Raw genomic sequence first — 13470 nt, forward strand, 5'->3', positions numbered from 1 at the left:
TGATCATATATGCGGAGGTTTACTTCTGGGCTGTCTATTCTGTACCTTTTCTAGCTTTGTAGTAAGTTTTGAAACTAGGAAATATGAGACTTTCAGTTTGTTTTTCTCTTTCAAGATTGTTCTGGCTATGGGGCCCCTTGAGATTCCATATGAATTTTAGGATGGGTTTTTCCATTTTCGCAAAAATTGCCTTTGGGATTTTGAAAGGGATTACATTGAATCTGTAGATTGCTTTAGATAATATTGTCTTGTTAACAATATTGAGTCTTCCAATCCATGATCACAGGATGTCTTTCCATTTATGTCTTTTTCCATTTTTGTCAGCAGTGATTTGTAGCTTTTAGTGTACAAGTCTTACACTTCTTTAGTTTACTTCTGAGTATTTTATTCTTTCTGATGCTATTGTAAATGGAGTTATTTTCTTCATCCTTTCAGATTATTCATTATTGTGTAGAAATGACTGGTTTTTGTGTGTTGATTTTGTATCCTGCAAATTGGCCAGATTTGATTATTAGTTGTAATAGTTTTTGGTGGAATCTTTAGGGTTTTTTTGCATGAAGGATTATGCTGTCTGTGAACTGAGATAATTTTACTTTTTTTTTTTTTTTTTCCAGTTTGGATGCCTAGAACTAACTAACTTACTTTCTTTCTTTCCTTCTTTTCTTTCTTTTCTTTCTTTCTTTTCTGTCTTTCTTGTCTAAATACTCTATTGTATGTAAAGGGGTGCTTGGCTGACTCGGTGGGTAGAGCGTGTGGCTCTTGATCTTGGGGTTGTGAGTTCAAGTCCTACATGTGGTGTGCAGTTTACTTAAAAAAATTTAAAAAGATATTCCATTGTATATATATTACCACATTTTCTTTATCTGTTCATCTGTCAGTGGACATTTAGGTTGTTTCTACATCTTGGTTACTGTGAATAGTGCTTCAGTGAACATGGGGGTGCTAATATTTTTGCAAGATCCTGATTTCAGTTCTTTTGGATAAATACCCAGAAGTGTAATTGCTGGATCATATGGTAGTTCTGGTTTTTTTCTTGCCTTATTGAAATGACTAATTCCTTCAATTTGATGTTGAATTGAAGTGATAAAAGCAGACAGCCTTGCCTTATTCTTAATTTTAAGCATAAAGTGTTTAATCTTTCATTAAATGTGGTGTTGGCAATAGGTTTTTGTAGACGTCCTTTATCAGATTGAGTTTTCTTCTATTTTGAGATTGTTGAGCATTTTTATTTTGAATGGATGTTTAGTTCTGTCAGATCCTTTTTGTATCTATAGAAATTATTATGGTATTATTCTTTATTCCATTAATACAGTGAATTACATTGAATGATTTTCAGATGGCAAACCAGTCTTTCATTTTTTAATATGCTTTGGTTATGAATATCATTCTTATATATTCTGTATTTGATTTACTAATATTTTATTGAGTTGAGTCTGTGTTCATAAGGGTTATTAGTCTCTAAATCTGTATTCTGTTATTCTTAATGAATTGACCTTTGTCATTATGAAATATCCTTCTTTATCTCTAGTAATACTCTTTGTCTTGAAGTCTACCTCATCTGGTATTAATATAGTCACATCAACTTTCTTTTGCTTAGTATTGATTTGTCTTTTTTTCTTCAATTCATTTATTTATTTTTGAGAGAGTGTGAGTGAGCGAGGGGCAGAGAGAGAGGGAGAAAGAGAAGAGAAAGAGAATCCTATATAGGCTCTGCACTGTTAGCACAGAGGCCGAAGTGGGGCTCGAGCTCATCCAAAGTGTGGCTGGAGCTCACCCGAAGCAGGTCTCTAGCTCACCCCATGTGGGACTCGAACTCAGGAACCATGAGATCGTGACCTGAGCTAAAGTCAGATGCTTAACTGACTGAGCCACAGATACCCCTGCTTGGTTTATCTTTTTAAGTCCTTTTATTTTCAACCTGTGTTTGTCTTTATAAATAACATATGCTTGGGTCTTACTTTCTTATGCAGTGTGACAGTCTCTGCCTTATAATTAGAGTGTTTAGTATAGTTACATGGAATGTAATTATTGATATGTTTGGGTTTAAATCCTCTATCTTGGAGCACCTGGCTGGCTCAGTTGATTTAGTGTCCGACTTCGGCTCAGGTCATGATCTCACAGTTCGTGGGTTTGAGCCCCGTGTCAGGCTCTGTGCTGACAGCTCAGAGCCTGGAGCCTGCTTTGGATTCTGTGTCTCCCTCTCTCTCTCTGCCCTTACCCTGCTCGTACTCTGTCTCTCTCAAAAATAAACATTAAAAAAACTTTTTTTTTAAATCCTCTTATCTTGGTTGTTTAGTATCTCTTTATCCTGTTTTCTTTTTGTTTCTCAGTTCCTTCCTTTTTTGGGGGGGCTGGTTGGTATTTTTTAATATTCGTTTATATCTCCTTGGATTTTTCTTTTTTATGTCTTTTTGTTTTATATTTTAGCTCTTTTATTTATTTGTTTTTTATTTATTTACTTAATATATGAAATTTATTGTCAAATTGGTTTCCATACAACACCCAGTGCTCATCCCAAAAGATGCCCTCTTCAGTGCCCATCACCCACCCTCCCCTCCCTCCAATACCCCATCAACCCTCAGTTTGTTCTCAGTTTTTAAGAGTCTCTTATGCTTTGGCTCTCTCCCTCTCTAACCTCTTTTTTTTTTTTTTTCTTCCCCTCCCCTATGGGTTTCTGTTAAGCTTCTCAGGATCCACATAAGAGTGAAACCATATGGTATCTGTCTTTCTCTGTATGGCTTATTTCACTTAGCATCACACTCTCCAGTTCCATCCACGTTGCTACAAAGGGCCATATTTCATTCTTTCTCATTGCCACGTAGTACTCCATTGTGTATATAAACCACAATTTCTTTATCCATTCATCAGTTGATGGACATTTAGGCTTTTTCCAGAATTTGGCTGTTGTTGAGAGTTATTTTAGCTCTTTTAAAGATAACAGTATTCATCTTTAATTTATCATGGTTTACTTTCAAAGAGTATCCTGCTTTATGAACAATGTAAGAACCTTATTACCACAGTATATATGCATTTACAGTTCTGCCTTTGTGTTCTTGTTTTATATAAACCCTACTTTAGCTTGCTATTATTTTTATTTTAAACCATAAAGTCTATATCATCTTTTAAAGAGATTTAAAGTATATCTGCCTGTACAGGCATACCTCAGAGATACTGCAGGTTTGGTTCTAGATCACTGCAGTAAGGTGAATATTGCAATATGGCAAGTCAAATCAATTTTTGTTTCTTAGTGCATGTAAAGTTGTGTTTATACTATAGTTTACTAAGTGTGCAGTAACACTGTGTACAAAAAACAATGTACAAATCTTAATTTAAAAAATGCTTTATTGCTAAAAAAAAAAATGTTAACCATTGTCGGGGCTTTTAGTGAGTCATAATCTTTTTGCTGGTGCAGGGTTTTGCCTCAGTGCTGATGGCTGCTGACTGATCAGGGTGGTGATTATTGAAGGTTGGGATGGTTGTGGCAGTCTCTTAAAATAAGACAATGACATTTGCCACATTGATTGACTCTTCCTTTTATGAATGGGTTCTCTGTAGCATGTGATGTTTGATAACATCTTACTGACAGAACTTCTTTCAAAATTGGAGTCCATCCTCTCAAACCCTGACACTGCTTTATCAGCTAAGTTTATGTAATACTCTCAATCCTTTGTTGTCATTTCAACAGTCTGCACAGCATCTTCGCCACGAGTAGATTCCATCTCAAGAAACTACTTTCTTTGCTCATTCATAAGAAGCACCTCCTCATCTGATAAAGTTTTATAGCAATTCAGCCACATCTTCAGGCTCCAAAGTTCACTGATCACAGATTACCATAACAAATATAACAATAATGTAAAAGTTTGAAATATTATGAGAATTACCAAAATATGACACAGAGACATGCAGCGAGCAAATGCCGTTGGGAAAATGGCACCAATAGACTTGGTCAACACAGGGTTGCCACCTGCAATTTGTAAAAAATGCATTATCTGTCAGGTGCAGTAATGTGAAGTGCAATAAAACGAGGTATGCCTGCATATGTACATTTACATTTTTTAAAAAGGTCCTTTGTATCTACTGACCTATTTACACATTTTGGTGTTCTTCATTTCTAGTTCTTGCAGAACTGGGTTTCTGTTTGGAATCCTTTCCCTTTGGCCTAAAGAATTTCTTTTAGCCTATTTTTATTGTGCAAGTATGCTGGAGTAATTTGTCTTTTGAAAATGTATTTATTTCCCTCTCCTCTTTGAAGGATACTTTTATTGGATATAGAATTTGAGGTTGGTCGTGTTTCTCTTTCAGCACTTTAAAGATAATGTTCCATTGTTTTCTGCCTTCCTTGTTTCTGATGAGAGAAGTCAGTCATTACTGTTAACTGTTTTCATGCATATCATGTGTCCTTTTTCCTCTGAGTGCTTTTAAGATTTTCCCTTTATCTTTGTTTTCAACATGTTGACCACAGTGTGTTTATATATGGTTTTCTTTGTACTGATTCTGCCTGGGGTTCTCTGACCTTGGATCTGTGGATTGATTTCATTTACCAGTTTGGGAAAATTCTTGGCTATTATCTTGTTAGTATTTTTGTCTTATTCTTTTTTCTGCTTATGAGACTCTACTTATTTATGTTTAACTGTTTGCTATTGTCCTGTAGAGTTCTAATACTGGTATTTTTTTTTCACTTTTTTCTCTCTTTATGTTTTGGTTTGAGTTTCTGTTGACCTCATTATCACCAAGTTCACTGATTCTTTCCTCTGCTGTTTTCAGTATGGTGATAAGCCCATCAAAATCATTCTTCATCTCTAATATCATAGTTTTCAATCCTAGAATCTTGGTTTTTTAGAAATATGGTTTCTGTACCTCTGCTGAAATTCTCTATCTTTCCATGAATGTTGTACATCTTTTCTACTAGATCCTTTAATATGTTTTTCAGTTATTTTAAGGGCCATGTCTGATAATATGAACATCTGGACCATTTCTGGATCTTCTGCTATTGGATTGTTTCCCCTCTTGTTAGCTGGTCACATTTTCTTGCTTTATCACATGTCACACACTCTTTAATTTAATGCCAGACATTGTATAAAAGGATAGTGGGGATTAAAGTAGCAAGGGCAGCTGCTAGTGTAGGTGGGTTGAGTCAGTTCAGTCTGCAGCTGAACTGGGTCTGGGCTTTGTCGTTGCTTTATTTAGAATTAATTCACTACTGCTTTCAAGTTTTTAAGGATGGGATCAGAACTTTCCTTTTAGCAGGACTTGGGAGCTGGGTGTCTAGTGGGTTTGACTCAGTTCTGCTTTATCGTAAGCCTTTAGCAGGCCCCATGTAACTGTATCTTGGGGTGTAGTCAAGGGGGTTCTCTTTCAGTTCTCCAGCCCCTCTCCCCCAGATGTAGATGGCCACTGCTCTGGCTGAGCTTCTCTTTTTTGGTATCTTTTGCCTTTTTTGGTAATCCTTCTGAAATTAAATCTTTTTTTTCCCCCCCCTCTCTCTAGCCACTGTAGTCTGCAGATCAAAGCTCTGGCCAAAATCCATGCCTTTGTTCAAGACACGTGAGTGTTGCCCACTCCCCAGAATTCTTTTATTTCAAGGAAAGATCTTTTCATTTTGCTCCTTCCTCTGAGCTCTTTATTTCATTTCAACAAACATTTAAAAACGTCTATTTTTTTTTTTAATCTTTTACTCTGCTGTGGTCTGTGAAGCATACCAGAGAAGTAGATGGCATGAACCTTGCCCTCAAAGACTTTGTGTTTAGGCAGATAAGAGTACCCCAGGAAAAGGATACAGGAGGAATGTAGAGGGTGCATCAGAGGGTGTAGAGTGGCATAGTATGAGTAGAATGCATAATGTTGAGGGGACACAGAATAAAGAGTGATCAAGAGAGGGGAGATAGGACTGGTCTAAGAAAACCATTCTTCTGGTAGGGGGTCAGCATAAGCTGATAAAGCTTTCTGGAGCATAGTGGCATCCATTCGGATGAACTTAATGTGTATCAGCAGAGGAAAAGCCAGAACATGCTCAGAGAGGAGAGTGTGTGGGGAACTCTGGCATTCAGGGTGATCGGGAGGGTAGTCTTCCTTCCCTTTGTGGTGAGAAGGGGAGGTCATCCATTTTGTCTACATCTGATCCCCCCTCTTTAAGGGGCAGAGCCATGTGAGTGTTGTAAGCATCCTGGGCTAATGGCAGCATGGCCTCTGTGTGCACACACGTTTATTCATCTGGGCTTCCTCTCTTGGGAGTTCTGAGGGGTGCATGGGATGCACACTCCTTGTACCTCTTGGAGGTTTTAATCACTTGTTGGTTTTATTTTCCCAGAACCCTGAGTGAGCCTCGGCAGGCAGAGATCCGGAAAGAGTGCCTTCGACTTTGGGGGGTGAGCATCTCCCTAGCCCATTATTACTCCAGAGCAGGGAAGCTGTAGAGAAGAATGGATTGACCAACCCTGTCTACTTAGGGTTTCTCCTTACATGTCAACGTCTCCCTACCCTCACAGGGTTCCAGAGTTAGACGTCTTAGCATTGTCAGGAGTTACCTTTTTGGCCCTTTCACTGACATTGTGGTCCTGCAGTTGGGTCAAAAAGGACAAGGGTGGTGGGTGACCAGGCCTCATTTTGTTGCCAGGGCCCTATACAGCAACTCTCTGCCCACAGTGAGTCCCAGACAGAGGGAAGGGGCCTTTGTGGTGTGCAACCACAGGGCTTGAAGTGAGGCAGTGACTGGATTACCCACTCCCATCTCCTGCTTTCTAGCCCCCTTTGTTGGGGGCCATTGCCTCTTCCCCTGTCTGGACCTATCCCCTCGCCTGCATGTGCATACACACAGCTTTCGTTGAAAGTACATTTGCAAATCAAAGCTCTTTGCTGGCTCCTTTCAGATCCCAGACCAGGCTCGAGTTGCTCCTTCTTCCTCAGACCCCAAATCTAAGTTCTTTGAGCTAATCCAGGTGAGTTTGGTATCTGTTGAAAATAAAAAGTCAGAGAGGCCTATCTTTAGATGTGGAAGGTATCAGACCCGTGCCATCCTCCCTCCAGATGCCTGGCCTCCAGAGGGCTTGTGTAGGCACCTCCTGGATTCTGAGGGGCTGGGCTTCATTTAAATCTAGCCCAGATTATGGGGCCGTTGTGCTGGTTTTGTGGGGTCACAGACTGGAGAATGAGGTTCCAGATGACTTCAGAAAAGTAGCATGTGTACATATTTCTGAATGGGGTGGAGTGGTCACTTAACTGCTCTCAGACCAACTACTGATGAGTCCTCGCCTTCAGTTTTATTGAAGGGGTGGCTTATATATTCTGGCGGCATTTCCTTATAGCTCTGGTAAATTGATCTGTACTCAGGGAGTTGGTGTTCTTTCCCTTCCCAGCCTCTTCTAATAGGTCCTAAAGGAACACTCCAAGCAGATGGAATTAGATCCCAGTTAGTGCATGGTTAGGGAGAGCAGGGGGGCATGTTTCAGAGAGCAAGTGCTTCCTGTCCTTCGCCTCTCCCAGCCTGCCCCCATCCCTCATACAGGCACCCATACTGAGCGCCTGTCCCTTCCCCCAACCCAGCCATGTTTTCTCTGACCCGGGGCTGCAGGGCACTGAGATTGACATCTTCAGCTATAAGCCCACGCTGCTCACCTCCAAAACCCTGGAGAAGATCCGCCCAGTGCTTGACTACCGCTGCATGGTGTCTGGCAGCGAGCAGAAGTTCCTCATCGGTCTGGGGGTAAGTCTGTTGCTGGCTTCCTCTCTACTGTCGGGGTGGTGGAACCTTGCTCTGTGTCTGTGGGAGTCTGGACAGCTGCCTGCCACCCTCGGTGCGCGTTCTCTTGGCACTAGGGAGCTGGGGCTTTGACCCCAGGGAAGGTATTTCTTAAAGCTTCACTTCCTTTCTGTGAGTTAGCCAAGTGTCATTCATCCATTCAGTTTTTCATTCATTCACATTTGCGTATTCATCTCTGTGCATTGTAAAGGGAACACTGCTTCTTTTCTTGTGATATTAAGCTTCCTAGGCCAACAGGATTGTCAGCAGGCTCCTGTGGCTTGAATCCATGCAGCCATTTCTTTGTAACACCACCCCCATCGGGCTCTGTGCTGACAGCGTGGAGCCTGCTTGGGATTCGCTCTCTCTGCCTCTCTCTTTCCCAAAACAAATAAATAAACTTAAAAAAAAAAAAGTGCTCAGCCAACTGAGCCACCCAGGCCCAGGTGCTCCATAAGCTTGATCTTTTTTGAGGGTCACTAATCATGGACTTGGGCCTTTTTTTTTTTTTTTTTTAATGTTTGTTTATTTTTGAGGGAGAGACAGAGCATGAGCAGGGGAGGGGCAGAGAGAGAAGGAGACACAGAATCTGAAGCAGGCTCTGAGCTGTCAGCACAGAGCCTGACACAGGGCTCGAACCCTTGAACCAAGAGACCATGACTGAGCCAAAGTTGGACACTTAACCAACTGAGCCACCCAGATACCCCTGGACTTAGGCCTTTTGGCCTTTTGGCCTTAGGCCCTGGGCCTGTTCCCTACCACCAGGACTGAGCCAGATCCCTGTCGTTGAAGTATAACACTAATCTCTCCTAGACATTTTCTTCTGACATTTCCCAGCCCCATCAGCTTATAACCGCCAACTGAAAGCTCTTTTGAGCACTCACCCCTCAATCTCCATGCCTGCCTCATGAGGCCCTTTCTCTCTGCCTGTAGAAGTCCCAGATCTACACGTGGGACGGCCGCCAGTCAGACCGCTGGGTCAAGCTAGACCTGAAGACAGAGCTACCCCGGGATACTCTGCTGTCTGTGGAGATCGTCCATGAACTGAAAGGGGAGGTCAGAGGTGGTTCTGCTCATGTGTTCTGGCCCTGCCAGCTAGGGAACTGGGGCACGGCTGAGCCTGGCCCTTTTCCCCCCAAGTTAACTGGGTCACATTGTGGTGCTTGACAGGGCCCAGAGCTGGGGGAAGGCTGTGAAATGATTCCTCCTCCTTGGGTAGTTGCTCGAAACAATGATACGTTTAGGTAGGAAGGATCACAGTCCCCATGTGTGCAAGAGGGAACCTCAGTCATCTCTGGGCATCCTGGGCCCTAGTGGGCCTGCTGGGTATTTTTTAGCTGCTGATTTTGTTTTTACCAGGGATCCCTTGAGCTTTGGCCATGACAGCCATACAGATGACTTTCAGAACAGTCAATGGGAACAGTGGACAAGATTGGGAAGCTAGGCCCTGAATGGAGCACCATGGCGGCAGCCTCACTGAGTTTGAGGTTCAGGGGTGCTCATCACCTAAAGCCTCAGATCTCTGGCTGCTCGGAAGGCTGGGCTGGTGTGGTGCTGAGAATGATCTGGGCGGGAGGCACAAGAGAGTTCTGTGTTTGGAGTCCTTCTCTTCCCCCGGTGATATATAGGTAGAACGGAGGCCAGCATGCCATGGTGGGCAGTGGGCCCCAGGCCGATGCTTGGCAGGGTGGGCAGCGCACTTCTTCTTCTAGGGGAAGGCCCAGCGGAAGATTAGTGCCATCCACATCCTCGATGTCCTCGTGCTGAATGGCAGTGACGTGCGGGAGCAGCACTTTAACCAGCGGTTTGACCTGGGTCCTGGGGAGGGAGGGCAGGGTAGGCCAGGTCAGCTGTGCGGCAGCAGCCTCTGAGGCTTGGTCCCTCACCCAGGCCTTCTTGCTTAAGGCTATCGTTAGTTTTCCTTCCCCACCCATGGGCTGGTTCCACGGCCTGGGTGAGGAATTAGTATCTGCACTGCAGAGTTTGCTGGGGCTTGGGCCTCCATTGCCACAGATACCAGCACACTCCGTTTGGCCACAGCTGTTCAGATCAGAAGTGGTTTTGATTCAGGTTGAGCAAGAGGATAGGCTTATGGAGAGAGGGAGGGTCTCTGAAGAACACATCTTGAGCATGGGTGGTCCCGTTTAAGTCTGTTCATCTGGATCCCACAGCGGCCCTTTTGCTTGTGGATGGATGACTGATCAGTTGTTAGAAGGGGGGTGAGGGACACAAAGGAGGGACCTCTCACACTGCCGTGATACTGATATGCCAAAGTTGGTTCTTCTGAGTGGGTGTGCTGTGGCATCAGTGGTTTGGGGTGAGTCGACATACACGATACAGATGACATTTTAAGTTCTAGTGGAGGGGACTGAGCACAACTCAAGGCACACTTCAGAAAAGCCTACCAACATGTAGCAAAACTGGATGTCCAAATCTACAGAGGGAGGGCGTCCACAAAGATGTTAGTGGAGAAGGGCAGGGTGGGCTTCCTCAGGCATAGGAGTGCTGCCTCGTGGAGCGGCTTTGCTCCACATTCAGAAGTGTTCCGTCTCTGGTGCCACACAGATGCCCTGGGGGCAGGGGTGCTAGTGGAGGCGCCTTGGCTCACCTCTGAGAGACTCTGTTTGTGCTCTAGAATTCAGCTTGCTGAGAAATTTGTGAAAGCTGTTTCCAAGCCCAGTCGGCCTGACATGAATCCCATCAGGTGAGCATATGGTCTCCCTCCCAAACCCCCATTCCCCATTGCTTCTTTCTGGCCAGTGCCTGCTTCCCCATCCTGTGGAGGATGGGAGGGCTCAGTAGAGAGGACCAGGCAAAGTTGTGGTTAGAGATAAGACTACCCTTGGTGAATGTGAATTGGGGTGGGGTGCTGGGTAGGTGTGTCCTTCGCCCCAGAGTGTCTCCCCATCCCGCCTGTCATGGTGGGCCAGCCTCCACAGGAGATGCATTCCTAGGGGTTAAGGTGTCATTGAAGATGCACATGCTTCTCCTACACACCTTGCACATTCACACTCATTAGCATACCACCTGGCCTTTTCTTTTTTTTCAGGTGAGAAAAGGGTGCTAAGGGAATGGGAGTTTTTGAACAGGAAGAACAGAGTGTTTGTTGCCACGTTAGATGGTGTGAAAGTTCCAGGCCCTGAGGTAGGAGAGGAGGATGAGGACAGTCAGGGAGCCCACATAGGGAGACCAGACTTTCCAGGCTGTGCCCAGGTCAGAGGTTATTACCTTTGGGGCTTGGAGACCCAGACTATATGATTGGAGACCGAGGTGTCTCTCTACACTTTTTATAAAATGTCCTGTCTGCCAGGTCCTGAGGGACACCTTCCAGGGACCCTCCCTGTGTTGCTTGTGGTCTAGTTGCTGGGTCCCTGGAGACCTTACCCAGCAGTTCCAAAGATGTGTTCAGAGGCCCCCAGAGGTGAAGGAACCCTGCACCCTGGGTAGAGGTCCCCCTGCCCCCTATGGTAAAAGGCCCGTTAGGACTGTTTGGAAATAACTCTGCTACAGGAAGCCCTAAAATCCATGGTGATCTACACAAGAGCCTGGACCTTGGTATTCGGGCCCCTGGTGACAGTGAAGATGACTTGGGTGTCTGCCAGATCTTCCTCTCTCCCCCTTCTTCAGTAACCATAGTTGTGCTCCCCAGTTGCGGTGGGGCAGGCCCAAGGGGGTGTTTGGTAGCTCTGAGCTAGGGCATCTGTGTTGGACAGCAGCACACGGGGCTGGGGGTCCTCATTCTGGTGGGTTGGGGTACTGGGGCCAGAAGCAGAAGACAAGGACAGGCACAGCCTCCTGCCTCCAGCTGCTGCTAGGTAAGAATATCTGCCCCCCACACCCCAGAAAACCTTTGTCCTCTCTCTGTCCCTTGACACACAGGGTGAAGGAGGTGTACAGGCTGGAGGAGATGGAGAAGATTTTTGTCAGGTGAGTGACTCAGTCTTAGTGCAGGATCTGAGAGGAGAGTTGGGGTGGGGGTGCAGCAACGTTCTCTTTTTGCAGAGGTGTGTCGTGGGGGAGGTGGTGAGTTGGCCCTGGCAGCCTGCCTTTAACCCCCCTGCCGCAGCCAAGAGCCCCCCGGCTGAGAGCTGATTCAGCACCGTCAGGAGGGGAGCAGGGCGGTGTGTGTCAGGCAGAAATACGGGCTCATTGATGCTGTAATAGTTACGATTGTCCCTGCGAGGGGCAGAGCAGCAAGCTGCTTGAAACACTATAAATCCCAGCTCCTGGTGCTGACAGAGAGATTGAGCCTGGAGGGGCAGGGGGGCGTAACTGCTTCCTTGCATTAGTGGTGTGCAGGGTGCTCTCATCTGGGGGTCTCATCCTGGGTTTGTGCCCGCTGTGGCCATGGGAGCTGGGCCAGGTCTCCGTGGTCTCGTGTTAACTCTTTAGTGGCCACAGTGATGCCTTTGGTGGGGGATCGAAGACCCAGTGGCACCTCTGGTCTCAGATCTTAACCTTACTTGTGTCACCCTTGAAACACCCTCCCTACCCATCCCCCAAACGGCAGCAACAGAGCAGGGACATCTGTTACTTTCCTGACTCCATTGCTTAGAGTTTAGAGCCTGAGTCTTCCATCCAGCTCTGCACAGACTCCCTCGATGGGTAGCCTGGAGCAACTCACATCTCTGCCTCAGTTTCCATTTCTTATGTTGAACTGAGATAAAATGCTGTGGGTGGTGGGATTTTAATATTAGCCGGAGAATAATGTGAGGGCTCGCTCTCATGCACAAAACCACACTTGCTGTTTACTCACCTCGGGGAAATTAGGTTAGAAATGAAGATCATCAAGGGCTCCAGTGGCACCCCGAAGCTCAGCTACACAGGGCGGGATGACCGGCACTTTGTGCCCACTGGCCTCTACATCGTCAGGACGGTGAATGGTAGGTGATGGGTGATTGTTGCCTGTCCTCTTTCCTGCAGCCAGGGTGACTAGCCCGGACCCTGTCTGAGCCGGAGCTGAAGGCTGCCTACTAAGGTGCATGGCAGCCAGGCTGGTGTTTCTTTGAGGTGTGGGGTTGGGGACTGTTTCCCGAGCCTCTTCTGTTCCTTGGTGGGTCCTGGGGGTCGGGTTGGGGCTGAGAGAGAGGAGCCCAGTTGGTTTGTGCACACACAGTGTCCTCATGCAGGTAAAGGGCCTTCTCTGGGGGCGGCAGCAAGTCAGGCTTGGCCATTTGTATCCTCTGTACAGTCCCTTTTCTTCAGTGCCTTCTGGCTAAAGAGCCTTCCCTCTGCCAGGGTCCCAGAGTTGTTGCCTGGTGGCAGGTTGGCAGGACTGGGGCGGGGTTGTTGAGAAGTAATTATCTTAGTTGTCCTCCTTGAGCCCCTTTGGGCTGGTGATAAAGGCTGCATCCTCCTCACAGGCTGTTCTCTGCCTGCTTTTTGGGAGAGAGGGCAATGGAAGAACACAAGTGCAGAAAGGCACACCCCTATGTTGGTCTGTTCCTGTCCCACATGAATATTTTGCGTCCTTTTCTGAGCTTTCCCCTCTTCCTTCTGTCAGAGCCATGGACTATGGGATTCAGCAAAAGCTTCAAGAGGAAGTTCTTCTACAATAAGAAAACCAAGATCTCTACCTTTGACCTCCCTGCAGACTCCATCGCCCCATTTCAGTAAGTGGCCCTCCTCCGTGCCTGTCCCCTCCACAACCCCAGGTGCTCCTGCCAGGATGCCGGCCAGCCCTCTTGGGGCATACCCCAGGTCCTGAGAAAGATGGCTGCCCAAGCAGGGGCTCC

General features: G+C 45.8%; 1 protein-coding gene across 5 annotated transcripts in view; it reads left to right on the forward strand.

Moving 5' to 3' along the window:
- Positions 1 to 13470, forward strand: part of CMTR1 (cap methyltransferase 1) — a 50424-nt gene that overhangs the window by 34789 nt on the left and 2165 nt on the right. For 4 of the 5 annotated variants that reach the window (XM_043591284.1, XM_043591287.1, XM_043591288.1 and 1 more), the window contains 10 exons: positions 5488 to 5544; positions 6308 to 6365; positions 6867 to 6935; positions 7568 to 7699; positions 8669 to 8791; positions 9448 to 9539; positions 10371 to 10439; positions 11615 to 11662; positions 12506 to 12618; positions 13239 to 13347. In XM_043591284.1, the coding sequence (XP_043447219.1) occupies positions 5488 to 5544; positions 6308 to 6365; positions 6867 to 6935; positions 7568 to 7699; positions 8669 to 8791; positions 9448 to 9539; positions 10371 to 10439; positions 11615 to 11662; positions 12506 to 12618; positions 13239 to 13347 (870 nt within the window). The remainder of the gene's footprint in view (positions 1 to 5487; positions 5545 to 6307; positions 6366 to 6866; positions 6936 to 7567; positions 7700 to 8668; positions 8792 to 9447; positions 9540 to 10370; positions 10440 to 11614; positions 11663 to 12505; positions 12619 to 13238; positions 13348 to 13470) is intronic. The other variant, XM_043591285.1, reaches the window with a different exon arrangement.

The sequence above is a fragment of the Prionailurus bengalensis genome, chromosome B2 (assembly GCF_016509475.1).
Source record: "Prionailurus bengalensis isolate Pbe53 chromosome B2, Fcat_Pben_1.1_paternal_pri, whole genome shotgun sequence".
Lineage (NCBI taxonomy): Eukaryota > Metazoa > Chordata > Mammalia > Carnivora > Felidae > Prionailurus > Prionailurus bengalensis.